Genomic DNA, 22,587 nt, shown 5'->3' with positions numbered 1-22,587 from the left:
TCGATTATTTTAAGGAGGAAGTGGATAAACGCATTTCTCAACTGTAACTTGGCAGTTCATGCTGTTAAACCACTTTATTCTTTCTCTATTTCTGAGGAATTTTGAAAGACACTCCTCCCCCCTTTTCAATAAAAGCAGAACTTCGCACTTTATTTCCCCTTCTTCTGAGCGCACCAACAGCGGAAAATAAAATTCTGAATACCGAAGTCATTATTTATCATCAAGGACGAGAAAATAATCCTCGGTGACTTTGCAGAGCCTCCATGCTCTAAACCCATAATAAATCAACAGCATGAGCCGTCAAGGCCAGGCAAAATAAGGCCACACTTTTCTGGATTTAAGTTTTACTTTGAAGAAAACTTCTGCTTTTGGTTTTATAACCCAATTTAAATGTTTATGCCTCGCCGTTGTATTAGCTTCAGCAATGCTTGTAAAAGGAAGCATCTAGTTCCCCATGAAAACTTCCTGCGTCTGTTGATCTGATGATTCTACAGTATCATCTGACCTCACAGGTGTGTTTATAGATGTCGACCTTCCACCTTTTTGGAGGCAGCTGCTATGTTTCCTGGACTTGTAAACTATAAAATACCTCTAAAGTCCTGTTGATTAGGATTTTAAAATGTAGAGATGTAAATAAATTTGAATTTTCTGAACTTTCAAAATAAAATATGTTCTGAATATTCTGAATGAACTTAGACATTGTAAAGAAAAGTGGGCTGCTGCAGTGGGCACACATCTGCTAATCTGCTAATGTGCTGATATCAGAGCTAATTTTTCATTTAGCTCTTTAGCGCATTTGCTAACTTTGAAAGCACTTCGTATACGTACCTAAATTAATCTTTGTGGACTGTAAACTTTGAGTTTGACCTCTGTGTTGAAGTTTTGGTGATGGACTGCCTACAATTCTTCAATAAGTTTGATATTTGTATTCATGCTTTTATTTTGAAGTGGTTGCAGCAGTTCTATTTCCTGTCCACATGTTCTCTCTCTCTCTCTATATATTTTTTTAGCTTTACTTCAAACAAGAAACATACATAAACAAAACATGGATACTAGAGTACAAGATATATATATATAATATTTAAGAACATATAGATCATGTAAATGATAATGTCAACATTAAATTGGTGAGAGAGGACAGCAGTCTTTCAAGAGCACATATAATTTGAACTGAAGTATTAACTTCTGCTAAATATCGTGCTAATGTAGAGTTTAAGGGTTAGTGGCACTAATGTTTACGATTAGCGCTTTAGGGCTAGCACAGCTAACGTTTTAGTTAGCATCGCTGCTGGGTTGAAAATTCCTCCTCAGTGATGCGCAGGTGTCACTGCGTGTAACTCTGTGCTTTAAATGGGTGAAGCCCTTGAGAATGCTTTTTATAAACTCACAAACAGGATGTGACTGACGTAGATGTAGCCTTGTAACAATGCAGGGTAGTTTTTATTAGAATAGCAGAGATCTTAATTCAAGGTTTTTCAAGGTAGCTCTCACACGCATGTGAGAGCTATTTCCGCTAATGCTAACACTGCAAATAGAAGACACGGTTTAAAAAGCAACTCCAGCCACGGCACACCAAGTATCATCTAAAACTTTCTCCTCGAGTGACTTGTTGCTTTTTTTAAATGCCTGTTGCGCAAAAGAGTACTTAAATAACAGCCAGAAATCCAATGCACTTGTAAATTTAAACTGAGCAGATGAGCTCTGCCCTTCTGGGAAAGCATCTTCGGGAAGGACTCGCTGATAAACGCTCTCTAAATTGCTGGTAGGGGACGTTAGTGTGGCGGCGCTGCTACCTCCACAGCCTCAGCTGAGCCTCACTTTAAAGCATGCGGTGCCTACAGACAGCTGAGTGTTGATGTTGGTAATCTATATGTGTCTGAGAGGGGATGTGGGGGTCTTATAGGGGTACATGTGAATACTAGTGGGGGTCAGGAAAGTAGAATGTCTTTGGGTTTATGCTTTCTACCGAAAACAGCTGCTGTCTGCACATCTGAGTGTAATATTCAGCTTCTCTAAATATGGCAGCGCTGTTGATTAACATGTTTATATTAATGTGCAGGAGGGGACATGTTCACACTAATACTAATCTAATGTTTCTGTTAATTGAATGAGTAGGGAAAAAAAGTTGGGTTATTAAACGTATTTATGAATTTTCCATTAAAGTGGGGTTCCGTGAAATGACTATGAACTGTTAAAAGGTCAAATATGTCAATATTTATTATTATTTATTAGCCAGTCAGCTGGTTAAATTACAAGAAAGACAAATTCTGATGTTGGAAATCTATATCCTGTGACAGCTAGAACAAAAATCACTTATTTTCACCAGTAACTCTAATTTTTTTCTGTTAATATTGATAAACAGCAAAAATATATATAACATTCTGCACAAAAAGTTCTACCATATTTAGGGCTTTTATTCTTTACTTCTGCTTTAGTGCATGGAGCATCTGTGTTAAAATAAACCTTGAATTCTTTTGTCACAAGGTGACATTACGTTGGACTAAACATTTCCTGATTTCGGTCAGTCAGGACTATCAAAATAATTTTTTTACTTTGCTAAATACCACAGTAAGAATTGAGAAAACTTCCTTAGCAAATTTTCTAAAATTGCCTTGTACAATTTGGGTCAAACATTTTGTCACCCAGGTTAGTTTGCTGGAATTTTGGCCCATTCCTCTTGACAAAACGGCTGGAACTGAGTCAGGTTTCTTCTGGGACTCACATCAAGTCTTCTTTAAGTACTTGTCTACTTTTAGAGACGCAAAGGCTGACAGTACGAACACGACAGTAATCTCCTGTGAAGCATTTCCCCCCTTCTGTATTAAACATTTATAACACGGACACCCTGCTTTGTAACACTTCTACTCTGCTGCAAATAAAGAAGTCGCTTTTGTTTCTTGGTATAAAACACGACACAAAAGACGTAAATAAACATATAAACAGTGTATTAATTCATAAAGAGGTGAGAGGTTTCATAGAAAGTCTCATGTATATTGCACTTTCCTTGAAGCCATATGCAGAAGCCTGCACATAAATCTTTTATTAGGGCTGTAATTGACTATATCAAAAGGAGATTATTGTATCAAATAGAGTGCATTATTGCGCAAGTCACAGGGGGAACGGATTTTTTCTTCCATACCAAAGTCATCTTCAGCTCTTTGCCTCTAATGCTGTCCTTACAAAGTTTTCACATTTCCTGGCTTTATTCTAATTAGGATATGTTATAATAAACTAAAAGGAGGCGTTTCAAAGCATTTTAGTGCTGTAAAATGAATAATTTAGCAAAGGTTATTCTCCTGTGTTCCTCTGGTTTGGAAATAATGTTGATAAAGTAAATCTATTAAAAATGAAAGCCCAGGGTAAGGACTTTGCCCTATGATAATATGCATTCAAGGCGGTGATGAAAGAAGGTAAATGTTTTATACCACAGCCTCATCTAATCAACAGAACGTGTTTGCCTCCTCACAAGTTTGTATTGTCGTTACCAAAGTAACTACAAAACGCTTAAATTTATCAAGGGGGGAAAAGCTATCCAAATCAACCTGTCCCTGTGAGCGAAAGTTATAAACTCTCTTGTGAATAACACTTGAGCTTAGGCTCAAAAATATTTGGGTTATGCAGCTGGACAATGATCCAAAGAACACCAGTGTCTCAATGGCCAAAAATAAAAGTGCTAAAGTTCAAACTGAAATCCTGTTGAGACACTTTGACAATCATCCAATGTGGCTGGAGAAATAATTCTGCATAGAGGAGTGGGTCAGAATTCTTCCAAAGCAACATAAAATCCACTTTATCAGTTGTTGCAACACTTGATTGCAGCCGTTTTCACCAAAAAGTGACTCAACCAGCTACTGTGTTTTGGGGGGAGTTACTTTTTCACACAAAGCCAGGTTTGTTTGGATAGCTTTTTACTTTCACTAAATGAAATCTGCATTCTTATTTAGCTCTGATCTGAAACATTAAAGGGGAATGAAAAATGAAAAACCCGAAAACATCTGAAGGTACCTTGGACTGTTGGTTGCAACTCTGTTTTTGTGGGTAACTCCTGGTATCTGTCTGCTGATAGGTGATGGACGAGTCTGAGGCCTGCTCACTGCCCGGTGGTCTGGCCACTGTGAAGAGGCAGTTTGAGGGCCACAAGTTCAGCTCTTCGTCCTCCCAGTCCACCGTCACCCAGTACCATGTTCAGAAGAGAACAGTCCAGGTGGGATTCGAACCATCTTCCATCTTCCATCTCTGTGTTTGTGTTTCGTAATCATAGAACGGCTTTGTTGCGACGAGGTCGTCTCGTTCCATTTATTTCCGGTGGCGTTAATCAGAAATTACTGCGACTCACAACTTCGACACTAAATATTGCACAGAGTTCACGCTGGTGTTATACAGCTGTTGCATGATAGCAAAATTTTCACCCCTCATCTTAAAATGCATGCATTATTATACAAAACAGTTATCATTCCTCCTTTACGTCACACTATAATGTAGCATAAAATGTGGCTCATTTATTCATGTTTAGACCCTCGTAAAATGTGTTTCTAGATACATTACCGTACATTCCACAACAGGAAACAGTGTGAGTGAAACTTTACATATAGATTAAAGAAGCCTCCACCACTTTGAAAACATTTGAGGCAACATTTTGGTTACTCTGTGGGGAGAAAAAAGACAAGATGACAAAGTGACAGGCAGGATAGAAGTGATTTGTAAGCACTGTGTGATTCCCATGACTAGCCAACCTACAGCAGACATCTGCTTCAGACCTTCCTGAGTTTTAAAAACAGTTTGCGTTTTATGAAATCTTAAAATTCATACAAATCAGCCCTAGAACTGCCTTTTAGTCAGAGTAGAATAATTGATTAAATGGATTATTCAACTCTGGACAGTTTCAATCACCTTTTAATTGAAGCTCAGCTTTCAGTTGTCTTTAGTGTTTCAGCATGCTACATACAGTATATACGTGGAAAATTTGTGAAGACATCTGTCACCTACTGTCGTCTTTATGTGACTTTTTATCAAAAGTGTAACTTAGTTGGACTAACTAAGACGATGGAATATAAAATTCATCTCCACATTCAGCTTTCTAGTAGACATTTGATATTTACAAATGTTCAGAAAGTCATCAACTTCTACCTGAAGAAATATAACCACTTAGTATGAAACTGCCACTTCCATATTTTACAAACGTACCTTCTGGAATTTTGTCCCGAAATTTTAGTTTAGTTTCATCAGACCGTAATACATTAGCTGCATTTCCATTACAAAAGTGCGCGAAGCCTTTTCAATTTTACACTAACGTAGGAAAAACACAATTTTGCAATTAAACGCAGTTAAAATCACACGTGAATAAGATTGTTTACGTGATTAGTCTTTAAAAAACATGTCCTCCAACTACTTCCTGTCATCTTCTGGTTTTTTATAAATTGCAGTGTTTCCATTATGCAAATTTATTTTTGAAATGTCAAGTTATTCTACTAAGTGGTCAGTGGAAGTACAGATATTATCTCTAAAGCTGTGAGGAGATTGTGCCTTGTGACTGATCCTGACTGATACTTTTGAATGCACATAAAAAAAATCTCCAAAAGCCTCATTGAGGGCAGCAATTTTATTTCAGATTTTCTATAAGTGAAGGCAAGTGTAAACACACAAAAGGACTGCATGCTAAATTGAAATCAAAATGTAACATAAAGAAGTTTCAGGGTTGTTTAATTTGACTTTGTTCCCAGTTCTCGTGTGCAAAAGTCTGATCACATCAAAGTTGGTCTCATATTTTATGAGAACCTGACATTCTAACAGCGACGGATAGACTTTGAGATTATAAATATGTGATATTATTACATGATGCAGAGCCTCCAGCATTTCCATAAACAGCAAATTGTGTTTTGATGATTGCAGGCGAAAGTGGGGCAATTTTTCTCCCTTGAAGAAAACAAGAAAGACAGATTACTGCTGTCCTTTCTCTGTTTAAAACTGAGAGATATGAATGATTTACATTCGGCTCTTTATTAACAAATCTTGGCTGGTGTGGCGGAGGCCTTTCCAGTGGATCAACTCAAAGAGGGCACCTTGAACACAGCTCATCTGTGTGAATCTGTCATCCTGCGCGTGAGGAACATGCCAGAATGCGTTAGCGGCGGCGCTGGGCTGCAGCCAGATTTTTTTTTTTTTTTTTTTTAGGGAAGTAAGGACAGTTCCTCCCATCTGCTTATTCAAGCGAAGAGGCAAACCTGATTCGTCGAGTGCAAAAGAACCTTTGCTGAATCGTGAATTTTACATCAGGGTCCACGGGGTGAACCGTCAGAACTCGTTTGATCAACTTGCTGCTTCTTTCGCAGCAACTGGAAGCGCCTTTCCACAGGTGTGACATCCAGCCTCTGTTTTGCAGCAGGATGGAAACGAAATGCGGTGCCACTGGTTTGTGGCGAACAGGACGCCCCCCCCAGCCCTCCAACGACCCTCCATGTATCTTTCATGTTAACAGCGTTCATACAAGTGGAAATACATTGCTCTTTCATCTCTTTCAAATTGCATGAATCTCAAAGGAGCGAACGCCTGATTTGGTTTTGTGCTGTTTTTTCGTAATCCACTGCTGTTTCTTCCCAACACTGAAATCCTCCTTTGGCAGAATTCAAACTTAGCAGCTCCCTTTGGAAGCAGCGCGGTAATGGAAAAGCATTTGTTACCAGCCGCAGAAGGGGATTTTATTAAGCTTCTCCACAATATAAAAATTACTTACCCGCCCACTGTTTCTTACAGCTCGCAGTCAGGAGGTGATAAAGCAGTGTTGGGTGCTTTTGTGTGTGTGGCCTTGTGTTCATTCTCACCACTTTTGCTTAATTTATTTTTTTTTTTTTGCTCCTGTTACTTTATAGGAAGTTATTTCTGCTGATTGGTCAAATGAAACCAGTCTTGTCTGTTTTCATCGTCTAAATCAGGTCACATCAGAAAAAAAGAGCATTTCTGTCTCGTGGGGTTCCTCAAGGCTGTGCAGTCGGCCCTGTTCATTCCTCATTTTACATATTTAAACTTTTACTGAACATATGGCACTATGTTAATGACTGTTACAATCCAGCTAAAGATTTGTTTCATTAATCACTTGAGCATAACTCCAAACAGCTAATTTGCTTTCATCATTTCATGGAATATGTATAAGTTCTCCTGGTATCAAAACCTGAACTGAAGGTGACTACCATGCAATTTTTAGAGTGTTTAAATGTTTAAACAAGTCAATTCAGTGGAGTTAAGATGATTGAAAATGCATTTTAGTTGAACAAATTAAAGAGCCAACATCAATCCTATTATTTTTTAAATGTAAAAACTCCTTTTAAAACTTAAATTGTAACTTTAGGGCATCAAAAAAATATACATATACCCCAAAATATCTCTGGGGAACTTCAATTTTCTTCCTCTTACTCTTCAGTCCAGAGGTTGCTAATGGTCTTAATCATTCAAACTGTGGTTACAATTTCTCAAATCAGGGTTACTGACCAATTAAAATGCATTTTCTCTTTAATATTACAAAAAACCTCGAGTTAGATCCAAAACTTAAATGCTTCTTGTATTTTATTGTATTTCATTTTTCTCTTTTAGTCATTTTACATATTTGAAACGTTACCAGACCAAATAAGAACACACTTTTCAATGAGGACTTATTTTATTGAGGAGAATAAACTATCTGAGTTAATTTAAATGAAAGAGTAAATTCTCTTCTTAAATTTTAAATTGCGTGTCTCGAAGCCCTCAAAAAGCCATTATCCACAAACAAAGAAAACATTTTGAGTATTGAACTTTTCTTTAAAAAAAAAAAAAAACAACCAACTTTTTTTTAAAGCATTGCAAGGTGTTTTCAATTATATTATTGTGAAAATGTTTTGACCGTGAAGCACTTTAGGATTTTATCCGTGAAAAGCGCTACACAGCTAAATGTTATTTACTTTCTTTCTTGTGCCAGTTGTTCCATGTCAATGACACCATTGTTCTGCGTTCGACAGGAAGTGTCAAGCTCCTCTGAGGTGTCGGTGAAAAGCAGCGCCAGAGAGACGATTCCAGCAACAAGCATTTCGCGACAAGAGGTATTTGTTACAGGATCACTAAAACCTGCAGTCCTTAATAGCGTATTATGATATGAATGTCATCTCTAGTCAAATACGTCGGAGCGCTAACAGTTTGATGTCGCTCCTTCCCAGGTGATCCGCGATCAAGGAGTCCACCATAACAACGTGGCCGCGGGTTATGGGAACCATTACGATGAAACAGGTTATTCTGCTCATGCCTTTTATATTGTAATTTGGGCCATTTTTCATTTATGTATTTATATATATATATCACAGCGCTGCTTATGGTCCTGTATGTTAATGATTGTTCGGCACTCCGGGCTGAATAAGGGATGAGCTCTCAAAGCGAGTCACAGAGCAGATGATTCTCTATTCAGCGCATGGCGGCAAATCTAATCAGGGCAAAGTCAGGGAGGTAAAATATTGGAAAGTGGAAATTGGGCAATCACTGCCGCATGGTTTCAGAAAATGAAAACTACTCAGGTTTTTAATGAAATGATTTATTTCTCTTTCCCGCTCCCCTGAGCCTCCTCACTTGGAATGACTTAATGAGGCAGCCTTCTTCTTATGTCTAATTCAGTTATGCTTGTCGGCGGAGAGGACCTACCAAAGGTTTCCACCCAGGCTTTGAAGCAACAGTACGAAAAAACGATTGAGGAAGCAGCACCAGCGAAGGAAATTAAGGTAATGACCCTGTCTGTTTATGTAAACCGATGATAGTTTCTTGTTTTAATGGAGAATCCACATGAAGATGAAGTGGCATTACTAAATCATCCAAAAGGAAATTGTGCATACCGGGGAAAATAATTAGACTGAATAAATGATTTCTGGTAGAAACTCTGAACATTTTCTTCCCCTGTTAAAGAAAAATCTGTCACTAAAACAATCATTTTCGTTAAGGTTTGCAGTTTAGTAATTATTTTAGTATCACTAAAAATGCCTGACAGATTGGAAGTAGGTGAATTTAAAGTGTTTAGCAAAAGTAGTCACACCTCTTGGATGTTTACACTTTTTAGTGTCAATGCATTTTATTGGGATTTTATATGATCAACATAAAAAAGTGCATAATTGTGAGGCGAAGGAAGTATGAATATTCATTCTCACACAGATTTCCACTTAATTTCACATCTATACCTCGCTGTAATCATTCTAACACAACTATGACTTGATCTAGACCACTGATTTCCAACATGTTCTTGCACCAATCAGAATGTTGTGCCCCAAAGCGAAAACTTTTGCATAGTCATTTGTTAAACAGTAATTGAACTATTTTTGTCCTCCGAGCAACTAACTTCTGCCTCGTTCTTTCATACTTCTGGGCAGGGTTCAGATTTCAGAATTGAACAGCTTGCATAGATTTACTGTAATTGTCACAATGATCTGTGTTCCTCACAGCGCCTCGTTCCATTGAGGCCTCTCTGGAAATGATTTTCCATCTCTAAACAAGCCCCAACATTTCCGAGTTCATCGCATCGGGCGACTTATGTTTTTAGCACCACAGTTCCTTCAGAAGCAGATGCTGTGTATACTCAGCAATTCCAGACTTAACTTTAGCTAGTTTAGTTCTTAATATAAAAAAATACATAATAATTCAAGTTAATGCTATGCATATTAAATATTTTTTTATTCTACAGATGTATTTGAAATTTTTCATCTATATTACTATAAATATAGGAGTATATTATTAGTAATATTGATATATTACGACTAATAATGTTAATAATATTAATATATGATTTTTTTATTTTTATTAAAAAGTTTCATTTTTTCAATTTGAACTGACCACTGTAGTTTTATCTTGTTTTATTCTCCTGCTGGAAGCAAAACCACTTTCAGGTTTTAATTTGTGAATAGTTTTAAGAACAATTGATCATTTTCCTTGCAGTTATTGTCTACTTTATTGTAGTGTATCACGTAAACCCCCAATAAAATACATTGAAGTTTCAGGCTGACAAATTGTGTAAAATTATTACTGTATTATTACTGTATTTATTCAAACTTAAATCAAATGTATCATTGGATGTCTGCTTACTTATTTGATAGTTGTATAAAAATAGTTTTTAATCGTCATTTTCTCTGTGTTTATATCACTTAAAGACAAAAGAAATCTTCTCTAACCACTTTCTTATCTTTCTACTGTTCCTCTCCCCGTAAATAAAATAACTTATGAACCACAGGTTGATGTTGATTTCAGCCAGTTTCAGTGGGCACCAGTACACCAGTCATCCAAAATGTCAACTGTAACTAGTTATGACTCATCTTCTACTGCAAAAACTGCTTCTGCGGTTGCATCAACCTCATCGGTGACATATGAGGCAACAGAACAATTTCCTCCCCCGCCTGCAAACTTAATGCAGGTAGCACAAGAACAGAGCATCTCCTCTCAGTCCCAGGAAAAAGGATCCCAACAAAAGTTTATCCTTGACAAGAAGCAGTACTACAAACACAAAAGCATGGCTGAGCTGAAACGCCTCTACAAGCACATACATCCAGAAGTACGTAAGAACCTTGAGGAAGACTTCATGAGTCAGCTTACAGAGGCAGAAAAGGCAGCTTTGGAAAGCAAGGAAACGCTAGGTGATGTCCAGCAGACGTGCTATATGTTTGAAAATGACGGCAGCAGCTCCAGTGAATGTTCAAGCCCCGATAGAGAATACCTGGAGTGGGAAGAAATCCTCAAAGGGGAAGTGCAATCAATGCGGTGGATGTTCGAAAACAAGCCGCTTGATACGATCAAAGATGACTCCCCAGATGAAAGTGAGGGAAGAAATATTGCCCAGCAGGAAATTATTGCAGGCAAAGATGTCAGATACACAGCTTGGATGTTTGAGACTCAACCCATGGATGCTCTAGGGGCAGAGACTGCAGATGCAACCCAAGAGTCGCAGAAGCAGGCAGAACTCGCACGTGGAGACGTCCGTACTGCAACCTGGCTTTTCGAAACTCAGCCCCTGGACTGCCTGAATAGGATCTACCAGGAAGAGCAGGAGAACGAGTGTGTGGTCACCAAAGACATCACTGGCGGAGATGTGAAAACTGCCAGGTACCTCTTTGAGACTCAGCATCTGGATTCTCTGGGTAAAACAGAAACAATTGAGGAGAGTCACTTCTTGAACTTGAAGTCTGAGCTGGAAGAGGTAAAGGGGGACGTGAAGACAACCACTCGTATGTTCGAGACGCACCCCATGTGCGTCATCAGGGGGGATTCTGGTGAAATGTTGGAAATTACTACCATCCGACGGGAGGAGACCGAGAAAGGAGATGTTACGACGTCGCGGTGGATGTTTGAAACCCAGCCTCTGGATATGATCAACAAAGATCCTGCAAAAGTAAAACTGATATGTGGTATTTCCATGGAGGACAACACGCAAGGTGGCGTGAACAAAGGCAGATGGCTTTTTGAGACAAAGTCTCTTGACACTATTAAGGATGAGGAATGGGAAACTTCAAGAACTCAGAAGGTACAAATAATTGGAGCAGATGTTAAGAGACACTGTCTTGTTTTTGAGACTCAGCCTATGGATACACTGAAAGATAATGCCAACACTCGACCTTTGACCCCAGAGGAGATTGTAGGAGGAGATGTTCGATCAACCAAACATCGATTTGAAACAGTACCCATGGAAAACCTGAAAGAACTACCTGAAGTCGGAAAACTTAAGAAGGTGACTGCCTCCGAGGAAGAGAAGGGTGATGTGAGACATCAGAAGTGGGTCTTTGAAAGCCAGCCACTGGAGAGCATACGGGAGGAAAAGAAGGAGATTACAAGAACTGTGAACATTGAAGCCCTTGACAAAGGAGATGTGACAAACTACAAAGAGAGATTTGAAACCTTAGATTTAAGTAAATGTGAAGGGGCACAGAAAATCCAGGTAGAAGGTGTCCCAAGTGGGTCAGTTAAGTCCAACAGAGTGCTGTTTGAATCCACTCCAATGTATGCAATGCAGGACAGTTCGGGTCATTACCATGAGGTGAGGACCGTAAGGCGCGAGGAAATTGTGAAGGGAGATGTGCGCAGCTGCAGGTGGATGTTTGAAACACGTCCAATTGACGAATTTGATGAAAGTATCAATAAGTTCCAGATAATAAAAGGGATTTCCAAGCAGGAGATTGAGTCTGGGGATGTCAAAACGGCCAAGTGGTTGTTCGAAACTCAGCCACTCGATGCTATTAAATTTTTCAGTAATTTTGAAGGTCAAGAACATAAGACTAAGGAAGATATTAAAATTGAGAAAGGGGATGTAAAAACGTGCAGGTGGCTTTTTGAGACCCAGCCGATGGATGTTCTGTATGAAAAGGTGGAAAAAAGTGAGGCAGGAGTGGAGGAAGTGCAAAAAGGGGATGTGAAAACATGCACATGGCTCTTTGAGACCCAGACACTTGACAACATTCGCGATCACTCAGAATCAGAAACCGAGACGATTCTGAAAACCTGCACTGTAAAGCAGGAGGACATTCAAGGTAAAGATGTCCAAATGGCTCGCATCCTCTTTGAAACCGAGAACCTGGAAAACATCACGGGCGAGGACAGCAGTTCTTTCAGGAGGGTCACAGAAATCAACATCCAGTCTGGTGATGTCTCCAGAATGAAATACATCTTTGAGAATCGTTCCTCTGACATTATGAGCTCTACGTCAGAGGAAACGATGCTGAAGCTGAAGAAGCAGCAGGCCGAGGACATCCAAAGAGGAAACGTGGTCAACTGCACCTGGAAGTTTGAGAACCAGCCAATGGATGCTATATGTGACGACAGCACAAAGGCGAGGGAGATCCGCACCGTAACTGATGTTCAGGGAGGTGATGTCGACAAGAGCCGCTTCATTTTTGAGACGTACTCTCTGGATCAAATCAAAGATGAGTCTGCAGAGACAAATATTTCAAAACTCACTAGTATCTTTGGAGATGAGATTAAAAAAGGAGACGTGAAAAATTACACGATGATGTTTGAAAGTCAGCCGCTATATGCCATTCGTGATAAGGAGGGCCATTATCATGAAGTGACGACTGTAACTAAAGAGGAAATCATAAGAGGAGATGTGGTGGGGGCTCGATGGCTGTTTGAGACAAAACCCTTGGATTCAATTAGAGATTCGGAGGAGGTATATGTTATTAAAGCAGTGACTGAGGAGGGCATTAATAAGGGAGACGTTAGCTCTGCTAGGTGGAAATTTGAAACACAACCCCTGGATGAAATTACTGAGGAGATAAAAGTAAGGTCAAAAACAGTGGCGGATGTCCAAGGGGGTGATGTAAAGACAAACAAGCAGCGATTTGAGACCGATGAGATGTCTCAAAAGTACATTAGAACTGTAAGTGTGAGTGAAATTCAGAAAGGTGATGTCAGATCTGCAACATGGATGTTTGAAACCCGCACAATCGACGAGATCCGCGGTGATAGCGAAGAGTACGATGCAATGGAGAGGGTGACAAAAGAGGAAGTGATGAAAGGAGATGTTAAACAGTCTGTTTGGCTCTTTGAGAGGCAACCCCTAGACAGAATCAAAGAAACTGATGGCACAGAGCCTGCTGTGATAAAGGAGGAAATTCCACAGGCAGATGTGAAGACGACTACATGGCTGTTCGAAACGACTCCATTTCATGAATTCAACGAAAGTAGCATGGAAAAGACAGAAATAATCGGTAAGAGCATAAAGGAGACACTTGAAGAACTTTATTGTCAGAAAATGGTGAACTCCCAGGGGATCCTCATTGAGGCAGATGAAATCGGAGATGTCCGTATGGCCAAGTACAAACTCATGAACCAGGAGGTTCCTCAAATCCAAAAGGAGGAGATCATTAAAGGAGATCTAAGCAATATAATGATGAACCTACTGAATCGCACAGAGACAACTGAAAGGGTCATAACTATTGATAAAGAGGAGCGAGGAGACATCAACACTACAGTGAAACAGCTGTTCAACCAGGAGAGGGGAACAAGTGTTCAGAAAGAGGCAGTTATTCGAGGTGACATCCAAGAGGCGATAAGCAACCTACTGAAGAATGAAGGCTCCTCCAAGCATGGAATTCTGATTCAAGAAGATGAAAAAGGAGACGTTAAGATGACAATCTATTCCCTGCTAAATAAAGTGGAGCGATCTAGTATGGAGAAGGAGGATATTATTCAAGGTAATGTCAACAAAGCCCTTCAGCGCCTTCTGTCCAACTCAGGAGAAGAGGACTCTAAAAGAATAAGGATTGGGGACATCGAAAGGGGTAATGTTAGCTTTTACACAACATGCATTGAGTCTGGAGCTTTGGACTACCTCAAACAGCTTAAGTCTGAATCTGATGAGGTTCGCGAAGAGGTGCAGAAGGAGAGTGTCATTGGTGGCGATATCGAAGAGACCAAACTCTTGTTGCGGAAGAATCAGCAGCAGATTGGCCGCACTGTGGCAGAAGACGACATAGTGCCAGGTGACGTTCATAGCATTGTTAAGGTATTCATGACGGAGCCCACTGCTGCCTACAAAAACCTAGAGGGTCAGGACATTGTTAAAGGTGATCTTACTGCAACCCTTGATTTATTGTCCCAAGCCATCAACCAGAAAGTAGTTGTAGAGAAAGAGGAGGTGGTAAAGGGAGATATTCCCAACACTTTGAAATCTCTTGAGGAGGCCAAAAGTCAAGCCAAAGAACTGGAAAAGCCTGAAATCATCAAAGGTGACATAAGAGGTGCTCTTGAATCACTGGAGAAATCCGCAACCTCAAAAACAGAAGCAACAGTTGACGATTTAGTTCCTGGCAACATCAAAGGAACCCTCAAATCCTTAGAGGAAGCTAAGCAAGCTGTTAAAGAGGTGGAGAAAGAGGAGATAGTTAAAGGAGACATTTTTACCGCCATGCAAAATTTGCATGAGGCATCAAGTGAGAAAAAGACGTACCAGCACCAAGTGAGCGAACAAGGGGACATTAAAGCCACCATTCAGCTTCTTCTTGAGCCAACCACCTCTCCAAAAATGCAACGTAGAGGAAGCATTGAAGGCGACGTAAAAACATCCATAAAATCGCTTTATGAAGGTCAGGAGGCGACACATGTGGAAAAAGAAGAAGTTGTTAAAGGTGACGTTCAAGGGGCAATAAAGTCCCTGATGCAACGGAAACAGTATTCAAACAAAAAGCGCATGCATCCTGCCAAGAAAGCGAAAGGGCCCGTGAAAAATCTATCAAGTGTAAAGCAAGTGGAGCATGAAAGCTCACATGAAGCCATGAGTGAGAATGTAGCTCTCACTCCAACCCCCACTGTGAAAAACCTCTCTCAGAGCAGTGAGTCACAGAGGCACACACAGAGGCACCATGAAAGCAAATCGCTGAAAACGCAGGTAATAACCCAAGAGGACCACTCTGTTGCTGTAGTCAAAACAGACAATCCTGCTGGGGCCTCTCATCAGAAGAGCATAAAAGAACAGAAAGACAAAGTGCTGCCCCCACACAAAATACAAGCTCCTAAGCCTATTATGATAAAGAATACGCAGAAGACTATTAATGATCAAACAGAGAATAAATCTGCAGATGTGACTGTGATGAAAGAGGTGCAAAACACAACACAGATGAATATTTCAAACAAACAAATGTGTGAGACAAAAACAATCAAACAGGTGCAGACTACGGTGACTGAGGAGACTGTCGTGCATAAACAAAACGTAACGGTATCAGAGCAAACATCACAAAGGCAAATGGAGAACAAGGTTCTAGGACAAAAGCAGAATTTCAGAAATCTGAAGAGTGATCACCGAAACCTGGACATGAAAGGGAAGAGTGTCATTAAAAAGTCAAAACCGGAGATTCACTTCCCCCCACCCCCCACATCCCCACCACCACCATCAGAGTCTGAGCTTTCCCTCCCTCCGCCACCATCACCAGTGACAGAGAGCCCGACATTGTCCAGTTCTAGGCCTCATATCATGAGGCAAGACAGTGACCTGCCACCTCCACCCCCACCGCCTCCTGTGGAATGCATGAAGTCTGAGCCTGAATTTTTCCCACCACCTCCCCCTCCACCAGCACCATCCTCTGTAGGAGGCCAAGATTTTCTTCCTCCTCCTCCATCACAGCAAGAGCTTAATGCAATGCCTCAACTTCCTCCTGCAAAACAAGGGAAGCCAATTGGAAAGCCTTTATTTAAAATCCCCAAGCAGCCAGAACCACCAAAGCAGCCCACACAGCTCAAACCCAAGTGGCAGAAAAAGCAGCCAACTCCTCCTCCACCTTCCCCCCAGCTTCCTCCTGGTCAAGAAACAGCAGTGTCGACTGTCCATAAAGAGGAGTTTAAAGCTCAACAGGTGAAACAGGAAGCAATCCAACAGACTGAGGCATGGAATAAGTCTAAAACAGCTGAGGTGTCATCAACAAGAATTTCAAACATTCCAGTTGTAAAACCAGATCAAAAACAGAGTCCACAGCCACCCAAAAAAGTGTTTGTCCCTCCCCTCAAACTTCCTCCACCTCCAGACTCTGCTCCAGCCCCAAAGGACCGACCATATGGTCGAAAATTTAAAACCCCTCTCATGCTTGCAGAGGAAAGATACCGGCTGCAAAAAGAGGAAGAAGAAAAGATTAAAGTCTTGACTCCAACTTCACCACAAATGAATATACAATCCTCAGCAACCAGTGCAGAACTCTCTGCAGCAGAGAGCGGTAATAAAGAAGCGGCTTTGGATAAAACAAAAGCTAAGAATGAGGAGGAAATAAAGGCACAAGATTCACCTGTCAAGAAAACACCTTCCCAAATCCCTTTGAGCAAAGCGTCAATCTCAGTAATAAATAAAAAGTCAACCCTTGGATCTTCAAATGTGTCCTTAGATAAAAAGCAAGTATCCAGCACTGAAGCCTCTGAAAAATCCCTCACCTCATCTGATGTGTCTCGGTCTCATCACGAGGCCTCAGAAAAAGAAATCCAGTCTCGCTCGAACGTGGTCACTGTCTCAGTCACAGAGGAGCAGCAGTTTATTAAGAAATCCAGCACCAAGGCTATCACTGCCTCACAGAACACTGTCCAGGATAATGTAAATCTTCACAACCAGGCTGCGGTCACATTGAAAACAGAGGATGTAAAGAATATTAATGTGGCTCTGACACAGGAGGGAAAAATGAGTCCCTCTCTGCCAACTAAAATTCCAAAGGTAACTCCGAGTTTCAAAGTAAAAACATTTAAAATGCCAACAGAGAAGACAGACGAGAAGCCTGACAGTTTGGGGCAAAAAGAAATAATGAAAAGTGAAACTCATTCACAAAGAGAGAAATGTCAGGTGTCAGAGAGAGTTGAATCAAAAGTGCATCTGGAAAGCAACCAGCTTACCTCAGCAAGAACCGAGATGAAAACAGAAGTTAAAGAGAATAGAAATCAAGTGCCGCCACCCGTGAAGGTTGAAGTGAAGGCTCACACAAAGAAGGGAAAGCAGCTGGCAAAAAGTGAAATCGAAGTGAAGTCGTCTCCATCGGTTACTGTTCCAGCAAATGTGGTGGCTATGGTAACATCTGTGCCAACCCATCAAGGACAAAACCTTGTGTCTGTCTCCCATAGTCAGCAGAGCATGAAGACAGAGCACATTCAGACACACAAGGAGGTTGTCGTGACTGAGAGAGTGGTAGAGCAGGACCTTCAGAAGCAAGAGGGAGCTAAGCTACAAGCTAAGCTACAAGCAACACAGACAACTAAAAAGCAGGTAAAGGCAGGGAAGTCAAAAGATGAGTCAAAGGAAGTGTTGGTGAAAGGTATAAATAAATTATCTTGTAAAGATGAAGCGCAAACTGAAGACATTACAGATTCAGAGAAATGTATTGTGATCCAGAAACTAGTTGCCAGAATAAAAGAACTTGAGGATGCACCAAGCAAAGTAGATTCCAACTCTATCAGGATACTTATAGATGAAGTCCCTGAATGGATAATGGGCTCAGTCGAGAAAAAGAACTTCAGTGAACTTGCTAAACAGCAGAGCAAGAAAAAGCTGAAAGAGATGATGGTTTACGTGAAGCACATTATTCAGACAAAACTCACAGTTTTGGAGAAAAACCTGACAACAGTGGAAAAGGAAGTTAAAGAAGAAAAAGAGCCACCCATACTTCCGCCAGTCTCCTCATCTCCACCTGAGCCAGACAGGAATGTCATCTGTGGGACAGCTGTGAAAAATGCGAGGCCTATCGGTGGCTCCTTCAAAATAGAAAGGGTGGTGAAACAGAAAAGGTCTGTTCAGGAGAGCAAAGTCCATCAGGAAGTGACTGATCAGAGAATTTCTTCCCCCTTAGCAAGCATTCGAACGCCATCGCCTACTTTTATTACAATTGAATCAAGGAGAGTAGACTCCCCACTCCGAGTAACCCCTTCACCTCCCCTATACAAGTCAGTTGGGACACCACCACCTCCTCCTCGCAGAACTTACACCCCTACATCTACTTTCAGCAGAGCCACCCCATCTCCCACTCTCAGCCGCTCCGAAAACCTCATGAAGCTGAGGGATACTACCTCGAAACTTTCACGTGGGATGACTCCACCCCCTCCCATGCCAGTACCAGAGTACTTTGTCTCTGAAAGAGAGCGCACATCCTCGTTCAGTGACATGGCGACTGGTGTTGATGGAAGCGAGCATGGAGTGGTGGATGTTACGGAGATGGTGGATTCCATGATGACGGTGAAGGATAAAAAGTCTTTCTTTGAGGAGGCGCAGAAGGCCGAAGTGCACAAAATGTATACCAGGAAGGATCCCATTGACATCCCTGAACGTTTGGGACCGGATACTGAGGAAACCACGGACCCCGTGACCTTAGACCTTATGAAAGAAGATCTTCCAAAGGTTGATTTATCAAGACTAGTGAACAGATTTGAGTCTCCCAAACCAAAAATCTATGCAAGAAAAGATCCTATTGTTATATCAGAGAGACTGGGGAGTGATACTGAAGATGCAGAGCCTGACGCGCAAACTCCAAAAACTGAAGAAATCCCTACTTTCAATGTCAAAGCAATAAAGGACGTCTTTGAGACCGGAGAGCACGGTTCTCAAGCAGCCCGAGAGCTTAGAGAACAAATAGAACGACGGGAACATGAGCCTGTGGGTCACACCGAAACAACTTCAGTCTCCGAGCAGTTCTGCAGTGTTGACGACTTCGGTAACGTGACAAGGGAGACGAGGAGTGAGACGCATTCTGGGAGCCTGCTGACTCGCGGTAACCCTCCATCCTATGCTGATGTAGTGAGGGGTAATGTTCCAACTGTCTCTGTACCGCCCGAAGCCTCCACGGAGGAAATGCTGAAAAACTTCCAGCAGTCATGGGCCGAGAGCCAAGGAGTTTTCCAGAACCTGGGCTTCAGCGTCACTGAGCAGAGGACTTCCCAAACTATAACACACCAGCAGGAGACCTTTGTGGCGGGTAATCTTAACTGTGAGGCATGAGGATACTAAAAAGGCCTGGTGTGTTTAACGTCTTTTGAGACATTACTTACACTGTGTGAAAGAACTGGATGTGTTACATTGGTTTGAAATAATTCTTTCCATGTTCATATTGCTTGTGCCACCTGTTTTTCTTGTTCTTTTTTTTTATTATTTGGAGTAGCTCACGGTTTGGCAACTGTCAGTTTCACAGCTTTTTGTATTCGCCGGTTGCACTTCTGTCTGTTTATTCATGCCTCCGAAGTGTGAAGCTGGCAATGAAGCCGACATATCCAGCTAATATTTTTCTTTCCTGAGTGTGCAAAGCTGATTTCTCTGAGCGAAAGAGAAAACTGCATGACGAAAACATTTTTTGTTTAGCTTTATTCAGAATTGAGTAATAGCACTTCTGGAAATTTTTAGGAAATAAAAGAAACTGGATAAAATGTTTTGCAACTCAGATACTAATATTTTTTTTGTGGCTCCAGGCGGGACTTAAACTTTGTTGAAATAATTACAACTAGTTAATCAAATTGCTTTGCTTTGACAAAATGTTTTTTTTTTCCATTTTAATTTCAACTAATCTAAAACCACAGTGGGAAATATTCTGGGCAGCATTAAATCGTTTTTTGCCTTATCAGTGGAATTTTGAATTCTCAAAAGAAACTTAATTGAGGTGAGAATTCACACGAATATGCACAATTATAGAGGTTATTTATGCTCAACAGTTTTTATCTGCCTCTGCTGATGAATTAGTTGACCACTGGAGGGCACTACAATCAGGCCTTCGTCAGGTTTTGAAGGAAAAGAAGAGAATGTGACATCATGACAAAAATAACTTACCACCTCCTGACGAAGCTGAACACTGTGAATTGTTCACCTCTAGTTACAAACTCAGAGGTGAGCTGACTTTGTAATCAAGGCCACTTTTTTAATTTGGAAAATCATTTTCAATTCGGAAAACAGTTGTTTTTTGTTTTTTTTGTGGTTCAAGTTTACAAAATTCTACCCAGAATATTACCCATGATTTTGTAAGAAATTTCCATGCCCGGACAAGAAATGTTACGCTTTTCTTTGCAGAAAATTCGAGTTCCAGAGTCCGAACTGTGCAAGGTGTGTCGGAAGAGAGTGTACCCCATGGAGTCTCTGATCGCAGACAAACAAAACTTCCATAAAAACTGTTTTCGCTGTGAACACTGCAAAGGCAAACTAAGGTAGAATACACTCGCATTGCAAAAGTTTTTACCATACTTTTTTTTTTTCTAATTTTTTCAAATTCTTTTTTTCTAATAGCCTCGGCAACTACGCCTCTCTCCATGGACGAATGTACTGCAAGCCACACTACAAGCAACTGTTCAAGTCCAAAGGAAATTATGATGAAGGATTTGGACAAAAGCCACACAGAGAACTTTGGAATAACAAGAACCAGAAGAATTCACCCATTAAATCACCAACACCTGAGAAGAAAGTCATAGACTCCATGTATCCCTCTACGCAGATGACCATCAACAAATTAGAGGAAGAAAACAAAAGGCCCACCAGCAAAATGTCTGTGGTTTGGCCTCCACAGGTGGACTCGCCAACGAAATTCTTCGCTGTCGAGGAGGAGCTGAAGTTAGTTAAGCCGTCATGGCCCCCTCCCGACGCATCACACCAAGAAAACTCCCTCTCAAATCAACCTGCAAAGCCTTCATTAAATGCGACTACTGTTCAAGAACAAAATGGATGTCAGGAAGCCAAAGGTGACAGTGCAAAAGTAGAGTCTCCTCCAGTTTTAGACGTTCCAAACTCTACCGTCGGCGCCCCCATGGAACCGGTGCCTAATGCTCACACTCCAGAGAGTGAGGAATCAAACGGCGTCTCTGATGCTGTGGCTCAAGTGGGCTCGGAAATGGACTCTGAAGTGCCCGTTGGTGTGGAGAAGAAAGGAGAAAACAAAGAGAATGTCAGCGGAGGTGGGGGCGGTGTAGAGGTGCTGGAGGCAAATGAAGAGAAAAGTGCAGAGAAGATAGAGGAAGTGAGAGTGAATGGACATGACGGGCAGGTGGAAAGCACAGCTTTTAAAAAGGAGGACCGGGAGGAGGCAGATAAGGGAAATAATGACAACTTGAACAACGGGGAGGCAGTAAAGGTCACGCTAATAGACAAGGAGACAGCAGTAGGACAGGAGCTAAATGGAAATTCCAATAATAACAATAATGCTAATAATAATCAGACCTTCCATGACCTGGAAATCCTGGGTCATGGCTTTAATGAGGAAGAGCTGTCTCTTTTTGAGAAAGACACAACAGGTTCTGTTCAAACTGATCCGGACTGGATGCCAAGTGAACTGCTACTTTTGGCACAGAGGGATGACGCTTTTGTGCCAGCAGATGCCAAACGTTCCGAAGCCACAAACTGCGATTCAGACGCGCTTTTCCTTACCGAGGCAGATGAGGGAGGGCTCGCTTTCAAACACCCAGCCGCGGAGCAAATTGGCACATCAAGCTTCCTGGAGGATATTTTCGCCGGCCTGAGTGCCGGCGGCAGCTCCGGTTTGCAATCTGATTTTAGTTCCGACATTTTCAGTCAGCCTGCCGGGGGGAGGCCAGCGGTGTCGTCGCTAGATGACCTTTTGGATTTCGGGATAGAGACGAGAGATGAGAGGGGGAAGGATGGAGAGATGGAGAGCGGCGTTGGCTCTGTAGCAGAGCAGCACACAGACAGGTGTGACACTTCTGTCTGGACTGAGGGGGAAGAAGGCCTGACAGTGGAGGAGATAATCAAGCAGAACAGATGCTACGACAGCGAGGACAGCAATGGCGCTTGAGTTTGGCCGATTCAGCTAACAATCAGGCAGTGCTCGACAATATGTAATTTCCCATCTGTGTCCATGGAGAGACGAACTGCTCTGAAATCATTGTGTTTTGTACTCGGTTTGAAATCTGCTCCTTTATTCATTATCTAGCTTTGTTTGATGCTGACTGAGTGCACCTGGTGTGCACCTTGAATGTTGCGTAGCTTCTTCATTAGCTTTCTTTGTGTCTGAATAAAAAGTTTCCCCTCTTTTCATTTTTTTTTTCCCTTTCTTGTGTCTGAATTTGAGATTCTTAAATCTGACTGTATAACATTACAAGAAAAAGAAAACAGTTTCCTGGATTGACCTATTGGTTCAGTCAACATAGATGCAACATGCTACC

General features: G+C 41.2%; 1 protein-coding gene across 3 annotated transcripts in view; it reads left to right on the top strand.

Moving 5' to 3' along the window:
• The window catches only part of xirp2a (xin actin binding repeat containing 2a), an 87,282-nt gene extending 66,473 nt beyond the window's left edge, over window positions 1-20,809 (top strand). For all 3 annotated transcript variants that reach the window (XM_032556745.1, XM_032556746.1, XM_032556747.1), the window contains 7 exons: window positions 4,067-4,204; window positions 7,986-8,066; window positions 8,181-8,250; window positions 8,629-8,732; window positions 10,226-19,409; window positions 20,489-20,622; window positions 20,702-20,809. In XM_032556745.1, coding sequence (XP_032412636.1) covers window positions 4,067-4,204; window positions 7,986-8,066; window positions 8,181-8,250; window positions 8,629-8,732; window positions 10,226-19,409; window positions 20,489-20,583 — 9,672 coding nt within the window. In that variant the 3' untranslated portion in view covers window positions 20,584-20,622; window positions 20,702-20,809. The remainder of the gene's footprint in view (window positions 1-4,066; window positions 4,205-7,985; window positions 8,067-8,180; window positions 8,251-8,628; window positions 8,733-10,225; window positions 19,410-20,488; window positions 20,623-20,701) is intronic.
• The last annotated feature ends 1,778 nt before the right edge of the window (window positions 20,810-22,587 follow it).

Source organism: Xiphophorus hellerii, chromosome 24, assembly GCF_003331165.1.
Source record: "Xiphophorus hellerii strain 12219 chromosome 24, Xiphophorus_hellerii-4.1, whole genome shotgun sequence".
NCBI classification, from domain to species: domain Eukaryota; kingdom Metazoa; phylum Chordata; class Actinopteri; order Cyprinodontiformes; family Poeciliidae; genus Xiphophorus; species Xiphophorus hellerii.
Note: the sequence above shows the minus strand (reverse complement) of the source record. Positions and strands in the feature narration are given on the sequence as shown.